The sequence below is a fragment of the Mastigoproctus giganteus genome, chromosome 8 (assembly GCF_048544385.1).
Source record: "Mastigoproctus giganteus isolate SK-2022 chromosome 8, ASM4854438v1, whole genome shotgun sequence".
In the NCBI taxonomy this organism is placed as follows: domain Eukaryota; kingdom Metazoa; phylum Arthropoda; class Arachnida; order Uropygi; family Thelyphonidae; genus Mastigoproctus; species Mastigoproctus giganteus.
Genome location: NC_143582.1, coordinates 16721369 through 16747663, shown reverse-complemented (window position 1 = coordinate 16747663; position 26295 = coordinate 16721369). Strand labels below are relative to the sequence as shown.

The 26295-nt window shown below is 36.6% G+C and overlaps 1 protein-coding gene across 1 annotated transcript in view; it reads right to left on the bottom strand.

Moving 5' to 3' along the window:
* alpha-Man-Ia (alpha-Mannosidase class I a) overlaps positions 1–26295 on the bottom strand; it is a 262108-nt gene that overhangs the window by 74686 nt on the left and 161127 nt on the right. The window contains exon 3 of the mRNA XM_090379089.1: positions 12313–12393. Within this exon, the coding sequence (XP_090235215.1) occupies positions 12313–12393 (81 nt within the window). The remainder of the gene's footprint in view (positions 1–12312; positions 12394–26295) is intronic.

Sequence of the window (26295 nt, the reverse complement as noted above, 5' to 3'; positions counted from 1 at the left end):
TATTAATTCGTAATGAATGAGGCAACATCCAATGAAAAAATAAATCCTGCATTTGGAACAATTAGCATTAGCATTAGTAGAGGCATATGATGCAAGAAACCGAGCTTATAGAGCATCAGCCAAAAAAAAAAAATATAATAGCATTAGTAGAGGCATTTGATGCAAGAAAGCAAGCTTATGCAGCATCAGCCAAAAAAAAAAAAAAAACCCACTTCCACTTCACCCCTCTGTTCGTTCAAAATACCTGTCCAGCTGAGCCTTAAACTTATTTAGGCTATCAACCTCCACCACAAGGGATGGAAGTCTGTTCCACCAACCAACCACCCGCTGGCTAAAGGCAAATTTCCGCACGTCTATCCTACATCTGTCTTTCCTCAATTTGAATTTATGCCCTCTCAGGTGATTTTTCTGAGCTAGAGGAAGAATCCCATCAGCATTGAGCATGCTTAAACCATTCAAGGCTTTATACACCTCTATCAGATCACCTCGCTGGTGCCTAGTCTCCAGACACTGTAATTTGCAAAACTTAAGCCTTTCTTCGTAAGAGCACCCCTTTGTTCCATTCACTAATCTTGTTGCCCTTCTCTGTACTCGTTCCAGCAGCTCTACATCCTTCTTGAAATGAGGCCTCCAGACCTGTATACAGTACTCTAGGTGTGGCCTGACCATTGCCTTATACAATGGAATAATCACCTCCTTATCCCTGCTGGAAAAATTCCTGTATATCATTGACAATACTCCATGAGCTACTCTTGCAGCCCGTCTGCACTGCTCAGAGAACTTCATATCTGCCTGCACAACCACCCCCAAGTCCCTTTCATTCTCTACCACTGTCAGTGTAGTACCACAGAGTTGATACGTTGCTCTGGGGTTGCTGTTTCCCATGTGTAGTACTTTACATTTGTCAATGTTAAACTTCATTTGCCACCTCTCAGCCCATCTGCTCAACCTTTCCAGATCCTGTTGCAGCAGCATAGTGTCAGTAGTGTCCTTGACAACCCTGCCAACCTTTGTAAAATAAAAAATAAAAAACCTACCATTTCACCGATCCTGTGACTCCAAATGTTTGTCTAGTTCATCCTTAAATATATTTAAGCTATTAACTTCAGCAATCAACTGCCCGCTAGCTAAAGGCAAACTTTTGCACATCTATTCTACAATTGTCTTTCCTTAATTTCAATTCTATGCCCCCTGCATAAAATAGAAAGCGGAAGTATCCCATCATTAGTATTAGTTGCTCAGCATTGAGGTTGCTCAAACCATTCAAGGCCTTGTACACCTCAATCAGATCACCTCGCAGGTGCCTGGTCTCCAGATGCTGCAACTTATAGAATTTAAGCCTCTCCTGGTAAGAGAAACCCTCTGTTCCTCTCACCAATCTTGTTGCCCTTCTTTGTACTTGTTCTAACAACTCTACACCCTTCCTAAAATGAGACCTCCAGGCCTGTACACAATACTCAAGGTGTGGCCTGACACACTGACTTATACAAAGGTATAATCACCTCCTTGTCTCTGCTAGCAAAATTCCTAAATATCATTGACAAAACTCCGTGGCCTGCTCTGGCAGCCCATCTGCACTGCTCAGAGAACTTCATATCCGACTGTACAATTACCCCCCCGCCCCCGAGTCTTTTTCATTCTCCAACTCCCTGAGTGTAGTAGTACACAGTTGGTAAGTTTCTCTCGGTTTACTACTACCCATATTCAGTTGCCACTTCTCAACCCATCTACCTAACTTTTCTAGATCCTGTTACAGTAGCATGCTGGCTTTACTATCATTAATAACCCTGTCAACCTTTGTATCATCTGCAAACTTCTCCATTAAGCCTGATATACCTTCATCGATATCATTAATAAATACACAAAACAACAATGGGCCCAGCATCGAACCCTGGGAGACTCCACTAATAACATTAGTCCATGAAGAGCAGTGTCCATTTATTACCACTCTCTGCCATCTCCCACTCAATCATCCCTTTATCCATTGCAGCAACTTGTCCTTAATGCCATATCGCTCCAATTTGTACAGCAGTCTTCCATGTGCAACAGTATCAAAAGCTTTTCTGAAATTCAAGTATACGACATCAAAATTATTTTTTGCATCCAGTTCCTTTGTGATCCCATCGTAGTATCCAATCAAATTGGTCAGACAAGACTTCCCCTTAGCAAACCCATGTTGTGTCTGAACTATTACTGCTGTCTTGTCTAGGTGATCCTGCATCACTTCTTTAACCAGTGACTCCATACTTTGCGGGGAAGAGAAGTTAAACTAACAGGTCTATAATTATTTCAGTCCTTTGAACCCCATTTGTGAATTGGGGAAATTTTGCACATCTCCAGTCCATGGGAACCTCCCCTGAATCGAAAGATGCTCTCATAATTACAGCTAAGGATTTTCTTACGTCCCTCGCTGCCTCCTTCAATATAATGGATAGATTCCATCTGCCCCAGGTGCCTTTTTTATATTTAACTTAAACAATTTTTCCTTCACTTTGCTCTCCGTTATTACAAAATCATTTAGCTCGCAGTTAGAGTTTAGTAAACTTCTGTCCTCTACTTTCTTACAGAATTCCTCATGTGTGAATGTAGACACAAAATAGTCATTCAGTTTATCAGCTATCTGAGCAAGATCATCAACAGTTGAACCACCAACATCAACTGGACCAATCTGATTCATCCACTTCCTTCTAGAGTTTACATAAGCTAAGAAGTCTTTGTTGTTTTTCTTTGCATCCTCTGCCAAGGATTTCTCGTAATCAGCCTTCGCTTGCCTAACCTCCTTTGTCACTTGATTACAGACTAGCTTATATCTGCCAGAGGCTTTTGTGTCACCTGCTAATTTATATGCATCCCTTGCATTTTTCTTCTCTGCTACGAGCCTCATTAATTAGATGACATCCATTTAGGCCTAAATCTTGAACAGTATTTCTTAGTTGGTATGAAAAACCTAGTAGCTTCCAACATTAAGTCTCTGAAGGCTTACCATTTAGAATTTGTCATTGGTAGCATCATCAGTTGATCCCATTGTATAGAATTTAATAACTGCCTAAGTGTTACATCTTTAAGTAAATCCCACATCAGTAGACTGTTCACTGTCACCTATTAGTTCCTTCATCTGAAATTCCTAATGCATGAATTATCATCACTGCTGATAATCAGATTAAGAGTATTACCCCCTTCAGTTGCCACTTGAACATGTTGCTGTAAAAAAACAATACCTCCAATAAATGCACAAAAGTCTTGCTAGCATGCAAGTGACCAACCCACAAGTTCCAGTCAATATCTGGAAAGTTAAAATTCCCCATTACAAGATATTCTGATTCACTGGCCCACTCATTTCTCTGCACAACTGTTTGTTGTACTCAGAGTCATTAGGCCTATAACACACTCCTACTCTCATTCTCCCTTTCCCAGCATTTATGTCACACCAAACTGACTGAACATTGCACTGTCCGCCCATGTCAACTGGACGCACTTCCTTCCTATAGTAAATAAATTTATCATTAGCATTAGAAGAGGCATATGATGCAAGAAAGCAAGCTTATGCCGCATCAGCCAAAAAAAAAAAAAAAAACCTTCCACTTCACCCCTCCATTCGTTCAAAATACCTGTCCAGCTCAGCCTTAAATTTATTGGATGGAAGTCTGTTCCACCAACCAACTTACCTGCTGGCTAAAGGAAAATTTCTGCACATCTATCCTAACATCTGTCTTTCCTCAATTTGAATTTAAGCCCTCTCGGGTGATTATTCTGAGCAAGGGGAACAATCCCATCAGCATTGAGCATGCTCAAACCATTCAAGACTTTATACACTTCTATCAGATCACCTCTCCGGTGCCTAGTCTCCTAAACACTGTAATTTGCAAAACTTAAGCCTTTCTTCGTAAGAGCAACCCTTTGTTCCATTCACTAATCTTGTTGCCCTTCTCTGTACTCATTTCAGCAGCTCTACATCCTTCTTGAAATGAGGCCTCCAGACCTGTATACAGTACTCAAGGTGTGGCCTAACCATTGCCTTATACAAGGGAATAATCACCTCCTTATCCCTGCTAGAAAAATTCCTGTACATCATTGACAAGACAACATGAGCTACTCTTGCAGCCCGTCTTCACTGCTCAGAGAACTTCATATCTGCAGCACAATTATCCCCAGGTCCTTTTCATTCTCTACCACTGTTAGTGCAGTACCACAGAGTCGATACGTTGCTCTAGGGTTGCTGTTTCCCCATATGTAGTACTTTACATTTGTCAATGTTAAACTTCATTTGCCACCTCTCAGCCCATCTGCTCAACCTTTCCAGATCCTGTTACAGCAGCATAACATCAGTAGGTTAGGTTAGGTTAGGTAACAACCCTGCCAACCTTTGTATCGTCTGCAAACGTGGACATTAAGCTTGATATACCATCTTCAATATTATTTATAAATACAGAAAACAATAATGGACCCAACACTGAACCCTGAGGGACTCCACTAATAACATTAGTCCATGATGAGCAGTGTCCATTGATTACCACTCTGTCTTCTTCCCCTCAACCACCCCTTTATCCATAGCAGCAATTTGCCTCCAATGCCACACTGCTCCAATTTGTGCAGCAGTCTTCCATGCGCAACAGTATCAAAAGCCTTTCTAAGAACCAAGTATATAATATCAAAGTTATTCCCTGCATCCAGTTCTTTTGTGACTGCATCATAGTATCCAATCAAATTGGTCAGGCAAGACTTCCCCTTAACAAAACCATGCTGTGTCCGAGCTATAACTGAAGTCTTGTCTAGATGATCCTGCACTGCTTCTTTAACGAGTGCCTCCATTAATTTTCCTGGAACAGAAGTTAAACTCACAGGTCTATAATTACTAGTGTCAGCCTTTGTCCTCCTTTGTGAATTGGGGTCACATTTGCACATCTCCAGTCTATGGGTACCTCCTGAGTCCAAGGAAGCTCTAATTATGGCTAAGGGTTTGCTTACTTCCTTTGCTGCCTCCTTTAATATAACTGGATAGATCCCATCCAACCCAGGTGCCTTTCTTGTGTTTATCATCAATAATTTCTCCTCCACTTTACTCTCAGTTATTACAAGATTATCAAGCTTACTGCTAGAGTTAAATACACCTCTGGCATTCCCCTCGCTGAATAACTCCTCATGTGTGAATGTCAATGCAAAATATTCATTTAGTTTGTTAGCTACCTGAGCAGGATCATCAACAGTTGAACCATCGATATCAAGTGGACCAATCTGATTCATCCCCTTCCTTCTAGAGTTTACATAAGTAAAGAACTCTTTGCTGTTTTTCTTTGCATCCCTTGCCAAGGATTTCTCGTAATCTGCCTTCGCCTGCCTAACCTCCTTTGTAACATGGTTACAGATCAACTTATATCTATCATAGGCTTCTGTGTCACGTGTTAATTTATATGTATTACACGTAATTTTCTTCTCTGCAATATGTCTCATTAGTTCATCTGACATCCATTTAGGCCTAAACCTTGAACAATATTTCTTAGTTGGTATGTAAAGCCTAGTAGCTTCCAAGATAAGTTCTTTGAATGCTTCCCATTTTGAATTTGCTGTTGGTAACATCATCAGTTGGTCCCACTGTATAGAATTTAAATACTGTCTCAGACCATCGTAGTCGCCTTTACGAAAGCAATAACCCTTTCCTTTACGCCTGATGGTAGTTACCTCTTTGAGTAAATCCCACTTCAGCACACTGTGATCACTGCCACCTAGTGGTTCCTTTATCTGCAGATTCTTAAGGCATGAAGAATCACTACTGATAATCAAATCACGAGTATTACTCCCTCTAGTTGCCTCCCGAACATGCTGATGTAGATAACAATCATCCAATAAATTCACAAAAGCCTTGCTAGTGTGTGAGTGACCAACCCACAAATTCCAGTCAATATCAGGGAAATTAAAATCCCCCATTATAAGACTCTCTGATTTACTGGCCCACTCTATTTCCCTGTACAGTTTCTTATTATACTCATCAGAGTCATTAGGCCTATAGCACACTCCTACTCTCAATTTTGATCTCCCAATGTTTATGTCACACCAAACTGACTTAACACTGCACTGTCCAGCGATGTCGACTGGCTTCACTTCCTTGGATTTTATGTGTTTCTTAACTAATAGCATAACCCCTCCTCCCTTCCTATCTTTTCTGTAGACATTGTACTCCCCAAATTACAATTCTGCATTCCTTACATCTGTGTGACACCACTTCTCTGAAATCCCAACAATATCTGCCTTTGATGCTTTGAGCAATACCTCAAATTCATCAACTTTATTTACCAAATTCCTAGCATTGGTGCACACACAAGTATACATGCACCTGTTCCTATTCTTAGCTACCCTAACACAACCCATGTGTTTACTTGTATCGCAATGACTCCCAGCAGTCTCTGAAATATCCTGCATCTTGTTTTCCAGGCTCATTCGAATAGAAGCAGTGCAAGAATCACTTTCACCTCTACCAGTGGCTACTGTTAATCTATTAGTCCTTGTATCCCCCCAAGCTAGCAGTTTTCTGACACACCTAACACTGCCTCGATAGCATCAGCAAATATTCTTGCACCCTTTCTATTTAAGTGTATCCCATCCCTGTAGAAGCAGAGTCTCCTGTCAACAAGTACCGACCAGGCTGAAAAAAATTCTACCCCTTGAGCCTTGCACAATCTTTCCAGGGTCAAATTGATCGACAAGGCTCTCATCATATACTCCCTCCTATCGTATCTGGGCAGAATTGCAGACACTTTCAAATTCAACCCTAATTCACGGCTTTTTTTCAACAGTGACCTGTACTTGCTAAGTAATTCTGCCGGTCTCTTACTCTTAATATCATTAGTGTACAACTATATCACCTTTTGTGCCCTTAAAATATGATATCCGCTCTACAACATCATCAACCTTTGCCCCTGGCAGACATACCCTGTTCCTGTTCCACCGATCCTTTTTACAAAGCATGTTCCCCGTTTCCCTGACAACAGTCACTACTTGATGAATTTGAAGTGCTGATCAAGGCATCAAAGGCAGATATTGTTGAGATATCAGAGAGATGGTGTCACATAGATATAAGCAGTGCAGAATTGGAATTTTTTTTTTTTTTTTTTATGAAAACCCCAAACACAAAAGGTATTAAAATCTATAGTACTTAGTACCGTGCATGGGTTGAAGGAGAAGTATGGGGGAGGGGGGATGCCGGAAACTCTGCTCTAGAGACTAAACATGGGTTTCACCACTTCAAGCCTCCAATAAGCAAAGTGGTGGTATTTCACCGGTTGATGAAAGTCATCTACCACCTATTTTACAAGATATTCTGATTTACTGGCCCACTCTTATTTCTCTGCACAATTGTTTGTTGTACTCAGAGTCATTAGGCCTATAACACACTCCTACTCTCATTCTCCCTTTCCCAGCATTTATGTCACATCAAACTGACTGAACATTGCACTGTCCACCCATGTCAACTGGATGCACTTCCTTTGATTTTATGTGTTTCTTAACTAACATCATAACCCCTCCTCTCTTCCTGCCCTGTCTATCCTTTCTGTACGCATTGTACTCCCCAAATTCCAATTCTGCACTGCTTATATCTGTGTGACACCATCTCTCTGATATTCCAACAATATCTGCCTTTGATGCCTTGATCAGCACTTCAAATTCATCAAATTTATTTACTATACTTCTAGCATTGGTGTACATGCAAGTATACATGCACCTGTTCCTACTCTCAGTAACCCTAACACAGCCCATTTATTTACTTGTTCCATGAAGACTACCAGCAACTTGCTCTATAGGCTGCTGCTCAGTACAATAGAAGCAGTAAAAGAACCGCTTTTGCCTCTGCCTGCGGCTACTGTTAATCTTTTAGTCTGTTTCTCCTCCCCAACTTTCAATTCAAATCCAGGTGACTTCTTTCTATTCCCAAGCATCAAAACTTCGCCCAAAGGGCCAAGTTTTGTCTTTGGAGGAAATCCAGCAGCATATATCAAAGACATTAAAATCGATATCAGTGAATAAGTGAAGTATTAGTAAAAAAGAAATGCTTTCACTTATGGCAGAAGGGAATAGCTTGTGTAGATATGTCCAGAGGAAATACTTTAAAGGGGTTAAAAGCAAATAACTGACATGTTTAAATTTAAATTAGTCACTCCTGGAACTTTTGTGCCACTCCTAGTAAACTTCTGCTATAAATACAAGAAAAATAGGATCTGTAGAATTAAAGAGCTTAAAGAGCTTCATCCTTGGAAAAGTAAAACCATAAATTATAGATTAAATGAAATTGATTTCTCATATAGACAAGCATGAGTTGCCTAAGCACTGCACTATTTTAATAAACAAGAGCTTGTATTAGAAAATAAAAATAATAGTTTTTTTCTTTTCTGTACATGACACAAAGTTTTATCTCTAATATGGAGCATTATCACCTTCACTTTAAGATGCTTTAGAATTGCATTATCGAGGCAAATAATGAAGGAATGTAGAATACTTAGTGTATTCCCCATTCAAATTAACCATTCTATCTCAATAGGGAAATACTGATTATTTCAATTCAGTACAAACCAAGGTAAGTGGAGGCGAAGAGTATCCTGTATGTGTACACTGTGGAGGTGAGAGTACTCTGTTTTGATATATGATCATCTATGCCAATAATATAGAACTAATAATATGGGTGCCATGAGGGGAGACACATAGGAAAATATACCAGCACACGGACACCTCAAATATTTTATATTGTAAAAAGTACTTTTTATTTGAAGACAAATTTGTTTTATGATCTATCAGCTACATCTAACAGCAAACACTGTAAATGTAACTGTATGAAAATTACACAGGAACTTTCAAGTTCCTGAAAAGAAAAAAGTATCAGAAACTTTTTTAAGTTTTCTTACCTTTTTTATAATATCAATATAGAAACTATTTACTAATTTAATTTAATTTCAGTCAATTTTTTTCCCTACAGAATGCAAAAATTGTTATGTTTTTGTTTCAGCTTATTTTTGGCATGTGAAAATTACTATTACTTGTGTTTCAACTTATCTTTGCCATGGGTCAAAAGGAGTTCATCACTGCTAATCTGTGCCATTACCATAACACTTAGATTGTTAGCACAGAATAAAAACAGGCTATGTGTCCAACTATTCATAAGAGGCCAGAAATATTGTGTCAGAGACTGATGCATGTGGGTAAAATGTCAATTCATAATGACCAAAATGGAGTTCTTAAGTGGGAAATTCTTTTAAATGGAATCATTTTAAACAGATAAATAGTACATTATGCCTATGATATTTTTTTTTTGGAAGCAAACGCTTTGGACTTTTGAGGTGGAAGGCATCTTAACCATAGATGTCTTAAGCAGGTTCCACTGTATTTCATAAAAGCAAAATTCCTATATATTTTATTTTTTGATAATTGTATCTGCATTTTTACAAGGGTTTGATGAAAAGCAATGCATAAACTTTTGAAGGAGAAAGAGAGATAAGTCAAAAAGCAAAAAATACACTTACAGATAAAAAAAAAAAAGTTGACTTTAATTTGATGTATCATTTTCCTACATATGCCATACCTAACTTAATACATTTTGTCCAGTGCAAAACAAGTTTTTGGCCACCGCTTACAAGAATGTAACAAGATTTTGTATGCAATTCAATTAAAATTATTTTAGCTAAGAGGCAGGAACCAACCACCTCTTCATGGTTGTTTTAACTTCAATAAAAAATTTTCATAGTAACATCAGTTACCACAACAATTTTCTTTAAGCTTTAGTAAAAAAAAAAAGCAGCATGTGTACCCTTGTATGCACGAACGATGTTTTATTTTATGCAAAAACATCCTTGGCTCGAACGAGGTTAAAGGGTTTTAGGAATGAAAAGAATCCAAACACGTTTATCATTTTAAAGCATTTATTTTTTTTTCGAAAGTTCCATCAATTTGAGGTTACAATACATGTTCAATAGGTAATTTACTTACAATGAGTTTGTGATAGCTACAATAGAATATGTACACTTGAGATTATAAAGAGTGGAGATTGGAGTTTGATATTACCAGAGGCTTTTGCAGTGAAAATGGACATGAGCTGATTTATCGCAGCTATCATTGCATTCATACCATTTCCCATAGGTTCTTTAGGAGCATTATTAATGCCACAAAAGAATGTGAACATGTGGACTGCCATGATGTTGAAATTTGATCAATTTAAAATAGTTGACGACATAATATTGATAGAATGGACTGAAATACTTGACTAAAGTAAAGTTAAAAAATGCAATCCACAAGTTTATTAAAATGAATTGCACACATTACAGTATCTTCATTAACTAATGTTGCTTTTTCCCTAAAATGAAGATCTTCTGCTTGCTCATCAGGGATATCCAAACAGTTGCATTTTAATTTGTATGAATTTTTTAGCAATGTAGGCCAACCGATTTCGTTTGCACTCAAAGTTAACCAATTTCGTTTGCACTCAAAGTTAAGAAGAACATAGGTTTATCCAAATGTCTGATCATCGCGAACAGATCACTTTTACGTTGTGTTTACGTAATAAGTTTAATTAGGAATCCATTTCAAAAATGCTAAATCGCTTTCAATGCAGTTATTGACGTATTCTCAAAATTGGATTTGGTAAGCTTAGTGTCTTTTCTGACATATTTAAAAGCAACTGTTAATGAATCTTGAGTTCTGAGACTCATTATTTTCATGGCCATATAAAGAAGGTGATAAGGTATCACTCGATGCTGATCTGAATGACAAAGTTCACTCGATGCCTTCATAAATGGTGTAACTTTTAAATTATCTGTAAACTCTCAATACTAACCAAGGTAAATGCTAGGAAAGGAGAATTCTTCAGCATGTATGTCAAAAAGTAAACTTTGTGGAACGTTTCGTTCACCAGGAGCTATTTGTAAATATCTGTCATCGCTCCATAAAGAGTTTGTTGTTGAGCAACTAAACTTTCTTCAATAGATATAGCTTCACTCATTTCATCATGTGTAGGAGCATTATCATGTTCCATGTCTGCATTGAAGAATATTTCGTCAATGTCAATATCATATAGACGATATAAAGGAGTCATAAGCAAATACTTTAATCAAACACTTACATCTTTTTTTATGAACCAAGTCCGTTAAATACTCGATTTGTGAATTTATGTTCGATATGAACGTTAACACAAAAATCATCATCTATAGTGTGAGGAAAATGATTGACCACTGAATTAATTACAGGAAACACTTATAATTTGGCCCAAAATTCCATATTGGCCGAAACCATGTCTTAGTCTTCTAATTTGCATGAATGGTATATGAGGAGAAATTAATCGCTTGGTCACTAACTGCATTTTTTTTTTTGTTCTGTGTTTTTGAACTCGTTCTTTTGTCAACGTGTGAGGCTTCTTCGGTGGCTTTGAAGCTTTTATTCTTGCATAATATTACTACTCGCTACTTACTCTACCGAATAAACAAACCAAATGAGACCACTGGAATACCCATTCTGGTCATTTTGTCTGAATGAGTGTGTTCACAGGCCAAATTCTATGTGCTCTGGCTGAAACCTTATTCCCTCCCCTCTACTTCAGATCAGTTAATTAATACAATCTTGATTGAAGAGGGCTTTAGTAGAAATTCTTTACAGCTGTTAATAGGAATCGAACCAAGACCTCTCCAAATGAGTGGCAGTAGTGATGCACTGTGCTCATTAAATTACAAGGAAGGTATTACTAAGAAGTCAAGTTAAGTAATAGAACTGCATAAACCCTGCACAAAATTCACCACCAATGTTAAACACACAACTAGGTTGACAGTGTGTGGTGATTAGCACAGAGTACTTTGGCAAATATGAAGTGATCTTCAGGTGCTGTCCTACATTAGATACATGCATACACATACGTACAAACTGTCAGAAAACTGTTTGCTATTTATTATGGACCATCATTTTCCATCACTGTGGAAAATGATAAGTCCACAATAATACAAGCAACCACTGGTGTACTGTTTTTTTTATGATGGAGAACTATCCCTTTTCACAAAGAGTGTGGATCTCAGACAATGATTTCCTAAGCAACTAGTATACCTGAATATTCTTAGACATTACTAATGCAGCAGAACTGTCTCAATGAGGACAACTGTATGCACATATCAGGTTAGTTTAACCATGCTGAGAAGCATAATTCAACTAACCCTTACCCTTCCACATACCAATAAAACATGTGAATTATAGATAATGCATTTTCCTCACTTTAGTGTACCTTAAAAAAAGAAAAAAAAACAAAATATATAAATGAATTTAAAAAAAAAAAAAAAAACAATGGTTTATGCTTACCACATCTCCTGTCATTGCATAGCAGGACAAAAGGCCACCAATGAAGCGGATATTGGTTTCAAAAACAGAGATTTCAGAATTCTTAAAAAGTAAATAAATAAATATAAGAATATTAATAATAAAGAGAGAAATCAAAAATCAGTTTTTCAAATGTGTTGAGAAAACAAAAAACAGCATATATAAGCTTTGACATTATCATCTATTTGTTTATAACGTACAATCAATTCTTTCTCACTCTTTTTCTTCCTTCCCACTCCACTCATCCAAATATTTCCATGGTTAATGTAAAATTATATAACTGACACCTTCCACCATATAATGTCCTATTGTAAATTATATCTTCCTCTTACTGGTAACTTTTGAATTGAAGGAGATTTTCGGCTGTGTGTAACAAACTAAACTTAATCCCTTCCGTGAATATTCAACCTATACCCCCAGTCTAAAGATTAGGCAGTTAAAAAGGTTTTGGTGCATTCTGGTTGTTCTTTTAGTGACATGGTGCACAGTTAATCTCAATTGAAAATAGTAAGAAAGTAAGCACTTCAACCTATGTAGGGCACAAAGAGTAAGAATTTACCAAAATTTACCTCTCTTCCACTGTCTTTATATTCATTGAAGAAGTATATAGGAAGTGCCACAAAATGTCTGAGAATAAGCTGTAGTCCTTTAAGAAATTAGAAGTTTGTTCCAACAATCAACCACCCGCTGGCTAAAGGCAAACTTCCACATATCTATCCTACAACTGTCTTTCTTCAATTTGAATTTATGCCCTCTCAGGCAATTATTCTGAGCAAAAGAAAGAATCCCATCAGCATTTAGCATGCTCAAACCATTCAAGGCTTTATACACCTCAATCAGATCACCTTGCAAGTGCTTAGTCTCCAAACAGTGTAATCTGCAAAACTAAAGCCTTTCATTGTAAAAACAACCCTTTGTTCCATTCACTAATCTTGTCGCCCTTCTCTGTACTTGTTCCAACTACATCCTTCTTGAAATGAGGTCTCCAGACCAGTGTTGCCATTTTAGCGGTTTTCCCGCTAGATTTAGCGGAATTGCTTCAGGTTTAGCGGATAAAAATATGAAATAGCGGATAGCGGATTTTTTAGCGGGAAGAGTATAAATGTTTAGCATTTTATGTATTTTGGCAATGTAACATTTATATTAAGAAATATTAAATTAATTGTTTAATTAATTATTTAATTAACAATAAAAATAATTCATAATTGAAATAGTAGGGATATCATATTTCATAGTTTTTTTTTTATAAAGCGAAGAATCGGTTTTATATTATTCTGGATTTCCCTGAGGAGAACCCCAACAATTTTACGTAGTTACGCTCGCGGTCAAACGACCTGATCATTGGGTCATGGCTTTAAATTGTTGAATCAAATCTAAAAATGTGGAAAAAATTCTAATGACGCCTTTTTTTGAAACAGCGAAGGAATGGCATTCGATAATTTTTCTTCGTCGTATTTGTTTGGCTTCCAAGAAATGCGATCCGAATTACCGACATCTCTTTCAACGTTTCTAATAACCACAGAGCAATAAGTAATAAGAGTAATAAGTAATAATTATTTCTAATAACCACAGTGTAATAATATCTTAGTATAGTCAGTCCTCGTATAGCACGATAGTTGTATTCCTAGAAACTCTCGTGCAATGCAAAATCGTGCGTTTAGTAAATCCACCAGCCGACGAAATCAATTCAAATATTTATACAGGGCCATAAACGATGGTGCAGATCTGAAAAAGATAGTGCATTCGTGTCAAACAAGGTGGTTATCCATTGAAGTTGCTATAACAAGAATTTTAGAACAGTATATTGAATTAAAAGCCCATTTTGAAATAACTCGTTTGACTGACAAATGTTATACTGCAGAACTTCTTTATTCAATGTTCAAAGATGAAAGTAATTTAGCATATCTTTTATTTTAAAACCTATCTTATCTGAAGTACAAAGAGTAAACAAATCTTTTGAATCAAATACTGCCGAGCCTACATTATTACTACATGATTTAAACATGCTATTGTCGATGATTGCCAATAAAATGGTTTTACCAAATACATATATTGAAAGGATAGAAGAGGACATTAATAATTATTTAGACCCTAAGCCATATTTAGGTTACCAATTTGAAAGAAAAATAAATGAATTAATAATGAATAAACTTATCACAACAACAACAGATGAAATGGCAATAAGAGAGAGAGAGAGAGAGAGAGAGAGAGAGAGAGAGAGAGATGCCGTAATTTCTTGATTTGTGTCAACAATTAAAACAACGCCTTCCGGACAACATAAAAGAATTAGAAAAAATGTCATTAATCTCAATTAACAATATATTAAAGCAACAAAAAGAACCACTGATAAATTTATTACAAAATTTAAAATTGTCTGAAGTAGAAATTGAAAAAATTGAGCAACAGTATATAAACATTACTCTCGTTAAATGGGAAAACATCAACAATACAATGAAGTTTTGGTCAGAAGTTTCGAAATATCGAGATGCAAGCGGTAAAAATCCATTTAAAGAAATTAGCGAATTTGCATTGGGTATTTTAATTTTGCCATTATCCAATGCAGATGTGGAAAGAATATTCAGCAACTTAAATCTAGTAAAAAACAAAACACGCAACAGAATGAGTGTTGGCACGGTTAATGCAATCTTATCAGTACGATACGGGCTCAAAAGAGTTGAAAAGTGTTGTAAAAATTATGTTTTACCTGAAGAAGTGCTTCGCAAAATAGGTCCACAAGAAGCATATGATGAGGCTGTTTGAATTTCGAAATTTAGATTTTTAGATATTGATTTTATATTAAAAACAGAAAAATAAATAACTATTTATATGTACTATTTGTTTGTTTTTATTCACTACAAAGTACAAACAAATGAAAATTTAAAAAATTTGGCGGGTCAAGTGCTAAAAATAGCGGATTTTGAGTATGCGGCTAGCGGGAAATATTATTAAGAGTTGGCAACACTGCTCCAGACCTGTATACAGTACTCAAGGTGTGGCCTGACCATTGCCTTATACAAGGGGATAATCACCTCCTTATCCCTGCTAGAAAAATTGCTGTATTTAATTGACAAGACACCATGAGCTACTCTTGCAGACCGTCTGCACTGTCAGAAAACTTTATATATGCCTGCACAATTACCCTCAGATCCTTTTCACTCTCTACCACTGTCAGTATAGTACAACACAGTTGATACGTTACTTTGGGGTTACTGCTTCCCATATGCAGTCAATGTTAAACTTCAGTTGCCACCTCTCAGCCCATTTGCTCAACTTTTCTAGATCCTGTTGCAGCAGTAGCGTACTGTCATTAGTGTCATTAACAACCCTGTCGACCTTCGTATTGTCTGTAAACTTGGATATTAAGCCTGATATACCATCATCAATATCATTAATGAATATAGAAAACAACAATGGACCCAACACTGAACCCTGGGAGACTCCACTAATAACATTAGTCCACGAAGAGCAGTGTCCATTGATTACCACTCTCAGTCTTCTCCCACTCAACCATCCCTTTATCCATAGTGGCAATTTGCCTCCAATGCCATACTGTTCCAATTTTTGCAGCAGTCATCCATGTGCAATAGTATCAAAAGCCTTTCTAAGATCCAAATATATATAAAAATTATTCTTTGCATCCAGTTCCTTTGTGACTACATCATAGTATCCAATCAAATTGGTCAGGCAAAGACTTCCCTTAACAAAACCATGCTGTGTCCGAGCTACAACTGAAGTCTTGTCTAGACGATCCTGCAGTGCTTCTTAAACCAGTGCCTCCATTAATTTTTCTGGAACAGAAGTTAAACTCACAGGTCTATAATTACTTGTGTCAGCCTTTGATCTTCCTTTGTGAATTGGCGTCACATTTGCACATCTCCAGTCTATGGGTACCTCCCCTGAGTCCAAGGAAGCTCTCATAATTATGGCTAAGGGTTTGCTTACTTCCTTTGCTGCCTCCTTTAATATAACTGGATAGATCCCATCCACCCCAGGTGCCTTTCTTGTGTTTATCCTCAGCGACTTCTCCTCCACTTTACTCTCAGTTATTTCAACATTATCTAGCTTACTGCCAGAGTTGAATACACCTCTGGCATTCCCCACCCTGAATAGTTATCCTCATGTGTGAGTGCAGATGCAAAATATTCATTTAGTTTGTTAGTTACCTGAGCAGGATCATCAACAGTTGAACTATCAATATCAAGTGGACCAATCTGTTTCATCCCCTTCCTTCTAGAGTTTACATAAGTAAAGAACTCTTTGCTGTTTTTCTTTGCATCCTTTGCCAAGATTTCTTATAATCTGCCTTTGCCTGCCTAACCTCCTTTGTGACTTGGTTACAGACCAGCTTATATCTATCATAGGCTTCTGTGTCACATGTTAATTTATATGTATCCAATGCATTTTTCTTCTCTGCCATATATCTAATTAGTTCATCTGACATCCATTTAGGCCTAAATCTTGAACAATATTTCTTAGTTGATATGAAAAGCCTAGTAGCTCCCAAGATTATTTCTTTGAATGCTTCCCATTTAGAATTTTCTGTTAGGCCCACCTTATAGAATTTAAATACTGTCTCAGACCACTGTAGTCACCTTTACGAAAGGAAAAACCCTTCCCTTTACCCCTGATGCTAGTTACCTCTCAGTAAATCCCATTTCAGCACACTGTAAGCACTGACATCTAGTGGTTCTTTTATCTGCCGATTCATAATGCATGAAGAATCACTACTTATAATTATGAAATCAAGAGTATTACTGCCTCTAGTTGCCTTCTGAACATGCTGCTGTAGAAAACAATCATCCAATAAATCCACAAAAAGACTTGCTAGTATGTGAGTCTACTGCTCTTCGTGGACTAATGTTATTAGTGGAGTACATCAGGGTTCAGTGTTGGGTCCATTGTTGTTTTTTGTATTTATAAATGATCTTGATGATGGTATATCAGGCTTAATGTCCAAGTTCGCAGACGATACGAAGGTTGGCAGGGTTGTTAATGACACTAATGACAGTATGCTGCTGCAACAGGATCTAGAAAACTAGAGCAGATGGGCTGAGAGGTGGAAAATGAAGTTTAACATTGACAAATGTAAAGTACTACACATGGGAAGCAGTAACCCCAGGGTAACGTATCAACTCTGTGGTACCACACTGACTGTGGTAGAGAATTAAAAGGACCTGGGGGTAATTGTGCAGGCAGATATGAAGTTTTCTGAGCAGTGCAGATGGTCTGCAAGAGTAGCTCATGGTGTCTTGTTAATGATATTCAGGAATTTTTCTAGCAGGGATAAGGATGTGATTATACCCTTGTACACGTTGGCACTAATGACTACACGTTGGCACTAATGATATTAAGAGTAGGAGACCGGCAGAATTACTTAACAAGTACAGGTCACTGTTGAACAAAAGTGAATTAGGGTTGAATTTGAAAGTGTCTGCAATTCTGCCCAGACACAATAGGAGGGAGTATATGATGAGAGCCTTGTCGATCAATTCGGCCCTGGAAAGATTGTGCAAGGCTCAAGGGGTAGAATTTTTTTCAGCCTGGACTGTACTTGTTAACAGGAGAGATTGCTTCTACAGGGATGGGATACACTTAAATAGAAAGGGTGCAAGAATATTTGCTGATGCTATCGAGGCAGTGTTAGATGGGTCGGAAAACTGCTAGCTTGAGGGGAGACAAAGACCAATAGATTGACAGTAGCCACTGGCAGAGGTGAAAGAGATTCTTGCACTGCTTCTATTAGAATGAGCAGAAGCCTGAAAAACAAGATGCATGATATTTCAGAGACTGCTGGGAGCCATTGCGGTACAAGTAAACACATGGGTTGTGTTAGGGTAGCTAAGAATAGAAACAGGTGCAGGTATACTTGCGTGTACACCAATGCTAGGAGTTTAGTAAACAAATTTGATGAATTTGAGGTATTGCTCAAAACATCAAAGGCAGATATTGTTGGGATATCAGAGACGTGGTGTCACACAGATATAAGGGATACAGAACTGGAATTTGGGGAATACAACGTCTACAGAAAGGATAGACAGGATAGGAAGGGGGGAGGGGTTATGCTATTAGTTAAGAAACACATAAAAACCAAGGAAGTGAAGCCAGTCGACATCGCTGGACAATGCAGTGTTGAGTCAGTTTGGTGTGACATAAGCATTGGGAGATCAAAATTGAGAGTAGGAGTGTGCTATAGGCCTAATGACTCTGATGAGTATAATAAGAAACTGTACAGGGAAATAGAGTGGGCCAGTAAATCAGAGAGTCTTATAATGGGAGATTTTAATTTCCCAGATATTGACTGGAATTTGGGGCTGGTCGCTTACACACTAGCAGGGCTTATGTGGATTTATTGGATGATTGTTTTCTACATCAGCATGTTCGGGAGGCAACTAGAGGGAGTAATACTCTTGATTTGATTATCAGCAGTGATTCTTCATGCATTAAGAATCTGCAGATAAATGAACCACTAGGTGGCAGTGATCACAGTGTGCTGAAATGGGATTTACTCAAAGAGGTAACTACCATTAGGGGTAAAAGGAAGGGTTATTGCTTCCGTAAAGGCGACTACGATGGACTGAGACAGTATTTAAATTCTATACAGTGGGACCAACTGATGATGTTACCAACAGCAAATTCAAAATGGGAAGCATTCAAAGAACGTATCTTGGAAGCTACTAGGCTTTACATACCAATTAAGAAATATTGTTCAAGGTTTAGGCCTAAATGGATGCCAGATGAACTAATGAGGCATATGGCAGAGAAGAAAAATGCATGGGATACTTACAAATTAACACAGGACACAGAAGCCTATGATAGATACAAGTTGATATGCAACCAAGTTACAAAGGAGGTTAGGCAGGCGAAGGCAGATTACGAGAAATCTTTGGCAAGGGATGCAAAGAAAAACAGCAAAGAGTTCTTTACTTATGTAAACTCTAGAAGGAAGGGGATGAATCAGATTGGTCCACTTGATATTGATGGGTCAACTGTTGATGATCCTGCTCAGGTAGCTAACAACCAATGAATATTTAGCATCGACATTCACACATGAGGAGTTATTCAGCGAGGGGAATGCCAGAGGTGTATTCAACTCTAGCAGTAAGCTACAGAATCTTGAAATAAATGGGAGTAAAGTGGAGGAGAAATTGTTGAAGATAAACACAAGAAAGGCACCCGGGGTGGATGGGATCTATCCAGTTATATTAAAGGAGGCAGCAAAGGAAGTAAGCAAACCCTTAGCCATAATTATGAGAGCTTCATTGGACTCAGGGGAGGTACCCATAGACTGGAAATGTGCAAATGTGACCCCAATTCACAAAGGAGGATCAAAGGCTGACACAAATAATTATAGACCTGTGAGCTTAACTTCTGTTCCAGGAAAATTAATGGAGGCACTGGTTAAAGAAGCAGTGCAGGATCATCTAGACAAGACTTCAGTTATAGCTCGGACACAGCATGGTTTTGTTAAGGGGAAGTCTTGCCTGACCAATTTGATTGGATACTATGATGCAGTTACAAAACAACTGGATGCAGGGAATAGCTTTGATATTATATACTTGGATCTTCGAAAGGCTTTTGATACTGTTGCACATGGAAGACTGCTACACAAATTGGAGCAGTGTGACGTTGGAGGCAAATTGCTGCTTTGGATAAAGGGGTGGGTAAGGGGGAGAAGACAGAGTGGTAATCAATGGACACTGCTCATCGTGGACTAATGTTATTAGTGGAGTCCCTCAGGGCTCAGTGTTGGGTCCATTATTCTTTTCTGTATTTATAAATGATATTGATGATGGTATATCAAGCTTAATGTCCAAGTTTGCAGACGATACAAAGGTTGGCAGGATTGTCAAGGACACTACTGATACTATGCTGCTGCAACAGGATCTGGAAAGGTTGAGCAGATGGGCTGAGAGGTGGCAAATGAAGTTTAACATTGACAAATGTAAAGTACTACACATGGGAAACAGCAACCCCAGAGCAACGTATCAACTCTGTGGTACTACACTGCCAGTGGTAGAGAACGAAAGGGACGTGGGGGTGGTTGAACTGCAAGAGTAGCTCATGGAGTATTGTCAATGATATACAGGAATTTTTCTAGCAGGGATAAGGAGGTGATTATTCCCTTGTATAAGGCAATGGTCAGGCCACACCTAGAGTACTGTATACAGGTCTGGAGGCCTCATTTCAAGAAGGATGCACAACCACTCCCAAGTCCCTTTCTCAGGTCTGGAGGCCTCATTTCAAGAAGGATGTAGAGCTGCTGGAACGAGTACAGAGAAGGGCAACAAGATTAGTGAATGGAACAAAGGGGTGCTCTTACGAAGAAAGGCTTAAGTTTTGCAAATTACAGTGTCTGGAGACTAGGCACCGGCGAGGTGATCTGATAGAGGTGTATAAAGCCTTGAATGGTTTGAGCATGCTCAATGCTGATGGGATTCTTCCTCTAGCTCAGAATAATCACCTGAGAGGGCATAAATTCAAATTCAGGAAAGACAGTTGTAGGATAGATGTGTGGAAGTTTGCCTTTAGCCAGCGGGAAGTTGATTGGTGGAACAGACTTCCATCTTTTGCTGTGGAAGTTGATAGCCTAAATAAATTTAAGGCTGTGGGCAGGTATCTGGAACGAACGGAGGGGTGAAAATGGGGGTTGGCTGATGCTGCATAAGCTTGCTTTCTTGCATTGTATGCCTCTACTAATGTTAATATTAAAATGTTAATCCTAATGTTAATGCTAAAACAATCAACCAATAAATCCACAAAAGCCTTGCTAATGTGTGAGTGACCAACCCACAAATTCCAGTCAATCTCTGGAAAACTAAAATCCCCCATTATAAGACACTCTTATTTACTTGCCCACTATTTCTCTGTGAAATTGCCAATTATACTCATCAGATTAATTAGGCCTCTAACACACACCTACTCTCATTTTTCCTTTCCCAGTGCTTATGTCACACAAAGCAGATTACAATCTGCACAGAAGTACTTAATTTCTTACTATTATCCAGTTTTGAGTTTTCTAATACACACAAGTTGAAAAAACTTAAGTTAGACTTTTTTTTTTTTCTGCTTTCTTTTAAATATATTCAATGATTCACTCACACACAAAAATAAGTGAACTGAATATACTGCAGCAATTCAGTATATCAGAGGTACATACATATGAGGAAGGAAATTTGAGGAAAATTTCCTCAAGGAAATCTTTCCTTGAGGAAGGAAATTTGTTTTTTTAAATTTACGTTAAACTTTATAAATCAATTTTTTGAATTGTTTTCAATTGATTTTTACTGTAATCATTTTGCATTAATCTTTTATTCATTTTAATTTCTGGAGTGTATCATACAGAAGTGTTCTATATATCATATTGAGATAAATGTCTCTTATTCTTCTACAAATATTGATATCAACATAGAACGTATTGAGCATCATAGCTCTGTTATATACTATCAAATACATGTTATAACAAGGAGTATTTGAATATGTACTGACCTATCAATATAGTCGATTATTTGGAAATAAAATAAAGATTATTATATATTAAAAATATTAAAATATAAATGTTTATATTTTAATATTTTATTGTATTAAAATTATTTATTTTATTGTATATATATATATATATATATATATATATATATATATACAATAAAATTTTCTTTTCCTTTCTATTATATAAGCTGGTTAAGCTTGCATTATGTCAGTGGTGTGGCTCTGATCAAGAGTGCTGTATATCTCTGATCTCTGAGTGCTCTGATCAAGAGTGCAATATAAAATAAAATATTCTTTTCCTTTCTATTATATAAGCTGGTTAAGCTTGCATTATGTCAGTGGTGTGGCTCTGATCAAGAGTGCTGTCTGTTCTATAGATTATTTCTCGCTGCATAAGGACCACCGCCATGCAAATCCTCTGCATTGGTTGATCTATCGGAGAATGGTAGGGTGGTTTGGTTCTTCGATATTTCCGCCTTTGCGATGATTTGTATGACGATTGAAATGCAGCGATTCCATGACCATTATTGGCCTCGTGGTCCTCTGTCGATATGGGGCATAATGGTCAGTCTATTATTTTGATATTTTAGTTTTTGTAGTTTCTTTAACCCCTTTTTGGTGATATTTCACGTCTTTTGGAACTGGTACCTTCAAGGGGGGTACCGCTAAATTATATATAATTGGCATTATTTTAAATTTACATTGTTTTTATTAATTGGGTTTAATGACTAAATTATACAGGGGATTATCGACTACCTTTTTGTCTTATTATCTCTACTTTCCCTTCCCTGTTTGTTTATTTTATATTATTTTGCGTTTCTTTTCGCTCTGCATTTTTGCCGTACTACTGGCTGATGTTTTTTATTTTAAATATCATATTTATTTTAATTATCAGATATAATTGGGCTTCATGTGGAGGATGTGCATTTGCTGCCTCTAATGATAGCTTCATATTCATATTTATTTATTATTACTTTTGCCTAACTTTTACATCACATTATATATATATATATATATATATATATATATATATATATATATATACAAAAAACTTATCATTGTCTACCCACAATCTAGATGACTTCAACTTGGGCCAACCACCCAGACTGAAGGCAAAAAACAACAAAGAGTTCTCTGTTTCTGTAATGATATATCTGCTAGGATATATAAAAATTCAGAGATTAAGTAATTTGAATCTAAACCAATTAAAGGTAGTTAAATAAATTTTTTAGAATCAAAAGAAAGATAGTATAAATGTAAGCATATATTGAACATCGTTGACCCAACAGAGAACGTAATTTAATAATTAAAATAAGAATAAATGTAAAGTATAAGGCATATCTACCATATCCAGGTCATAATGTAACTAGGCGGTTTTTTTTTGTTTTTTTTTGTTTTTTTTTTTTTTGGTAGTTGTTGGTGCATCAGCTTCTGTGGCCATAGTGCACCTCCCAAGATTTTTTGCAGTACTTTGATCCAAGCCCGAGGCAGGATTCGAACCCGCGATCTTTGGGTTGCCAGGCAGGCACTTTACCCACCCGGCTAACTAGTCGTCATGAAATAATAATCCCTCTAGTAATGGATATGGTAAAAATAATTAATTAATTAATTAATTAATTAAAATTAAGTTAAAGCAAAGAGAAACAAGCTGATAGTAAGAAGAATAAAAAATTATTACATTTTATTAACTTTCTTTTCATATTACTCACATAAATATATACATACGCTTTGCTCAGGTTCTACCTAAGATAGCTTATTCTATAACATACGCTATTTCTTATTTCTTAATTTATACCTTCATGGATTTTATGAATACGCATTTGGGCTGTTTATATATTAACAATTGACATTAACTTTGTTCTTATTAAATATTCAACTTAGAAACTCTTATAAAAACATGCTACATTGGCAGAATAGACTAAATTTGACCGAGGAGACTATTTCTGCTCTGGATAGTTGTTATTGTTGGGTTTTCAGGAGCATTAGCAACTAAGGCCATATTGCTCCGTGGATATGCAGTGGTCATTTTCTGACCTTTCAGCATTCTCCGTATTTGGTAGTCACGGGCTCGAGCCCCGGTCTAATCAAGAATCGTGTGTTACACACTGCTGCTCCTGCCCACCTGGGCAGGAGCAGCAGTGTGTGGCTATGGAGGCGCCTCTCTGGATAGTGCTCCTATCAACCGGTGAAATACCACCACTTTGCTTATTGGAGACTTGAAGTGGTGAAACCCATGTTTAGTCTCTAAAGCAAAGTTTCCGGCATCCCCCTTCCCCCATACTTCTCCTTCAACCCATGCACGGTACTAAGTACTATAGGTTTTGATACCTTTCGTGTTTGGGGTTTTCATAAAAAAAAAAAAAACTATGTTAATACACTGACACATACACAAATAGCACACACTTCACAGAACAATCTAGCATATAATGCTTCTGGCTCTAACATCCGAGATCCATTTCTTAAATTTCAACGTTGTAATAACAAATTATGTCTTACTTGTCCTTATATGCATCCAAATCATGCTACAATTAATATAAATGCACAAATATGTTGCAAAATGAATAATGTTATATATATGATCACTTGTAGTACTTGCAATGTAAATATATTGGTCAAACCAGTAACAATTTACATATCACAATGAATTTACATCGTTCAGACATTAATACTTACAATAACAAGTCTAGTAAGAAAACAGGTAATCTTGAACATGATATTGAATTTAGACATTTCCAAAAACATACTTTTGATATTTTCATTTCAATACTTAACGTAATTATTAACACAAATGAAAAATTACTGCAAGAAGAAATTAGCATGTTACAATATAAAACACTATATCCATATGGACTGAATAACAGATTTAATCAAAAATACATGACTTTGAAAGATATTTGTGTTTATAATGTTTCAAATTGCTAAACTACATAAATCTAAATGCAAAAGAAAATATAGTAATTCTAAAACATTTAAGAGCGACCGAGAAGAGCTAGGGGATTTCATAGATTTATTTAAAATTTGGGACACTGATCCATAAACATTGTTAAAATACATAATACACTCTTCAGCATTAAACTTAGTGCGCTCAAAGCCCTAAGCAGGAAAACTAATAATTATGTCTTTGGATCTTGTCACCTTTGTAACATTATACTAGACATTGTTAAATTCAGAATTAATATTTTGAATATTAACAAGCAACCAGAAAACTCTGTCCTTGTCTTATATTTTCAAAATAAAATGATGGATAATTTGGATTGTTGTTGCTGTTATTTGGTTTTTAGGAGCATTAGCAACTAAGGCCATATTGCTCCGTGAATATGCGGTGGTCATTCCTGACCTTTCCGCATCCTCCGTATTTGGTGGTGATGGGCTCGAACCCCAGTCTAATCAAGAAGCGTGTGCTACGCAGGGATAATTTGGATATACATAGAACTATTAACTTACATAACAACCTGCTACCTATTAATAACTTACATATTAATATCAGATTTAGATATGCTAAACCATTTGATCTTAAAGCATGTAACTATAAAATAATAGCTACAAACCTTCACAATATTAACATTGGACAGGATATATGTGTTTGCCACAAGCCTTCATTTCTTATATACATATATCCTAATCATTACCACATTATAACCGGCGATTTAGATATAATCCCATATCCCGAGCTTAGAGATATTTTATTGCTCGGTTTTAAGTTTCGACCTAATCTACCTATTAAATCAACTTTTTAAAAAACTGTTATATCTAGATTTATTAAAATACTGCATAAGATCTGCATACAAATATAACATACCAGTTGAGGTATACCACATGTGGCTGTTCACAATGCTAAATATCGTATTTAACAAATATAATCAATTGAAATTCAGACTGGATAATCTAAATAATACAAAATTAATAAATAAGCAGCTCAAAGAAATACACAAACATTTTGTAATTACTCCGGTTGACAAAGCTGCTTGCAATTATATGTAAGTCATATTACATAGAAATTATTAAAAATGAACTGCAGTCCAGTAGCACATACAAATACATAGCATCGTCCCCTAATGTAATAATCAAAAAAAACTAATAGCATTGCATAAAAAATTAAAGTTAAAGTACAATAACCTAAAATATCCGTTTATATATGGTATACCTAAATTTCATAAATCACCTATTGCATTTAGATTCATAACATCATGTAGAGATAGTTATGCTAGAATTCCAAGTAAAACGTTAGAAAAGTTACTTAAAACTATATTAAATAATGTAAATAAAACTATTATAATAAATAACAACTTACCAATTATAAATGCAATAAAAAATAACAATATTCAGCAAATACAAACATTTGACTTTATCCGTTTATTCACTAGTATCAATCTCGACAATTTAAAAGATGTTCTCCAAAAACTATATTTGGAACATAAAAATGCTATAAAGTTTGATTTAACCTACTGGGATACTCTAATAAATTTATGTATTTTTAAT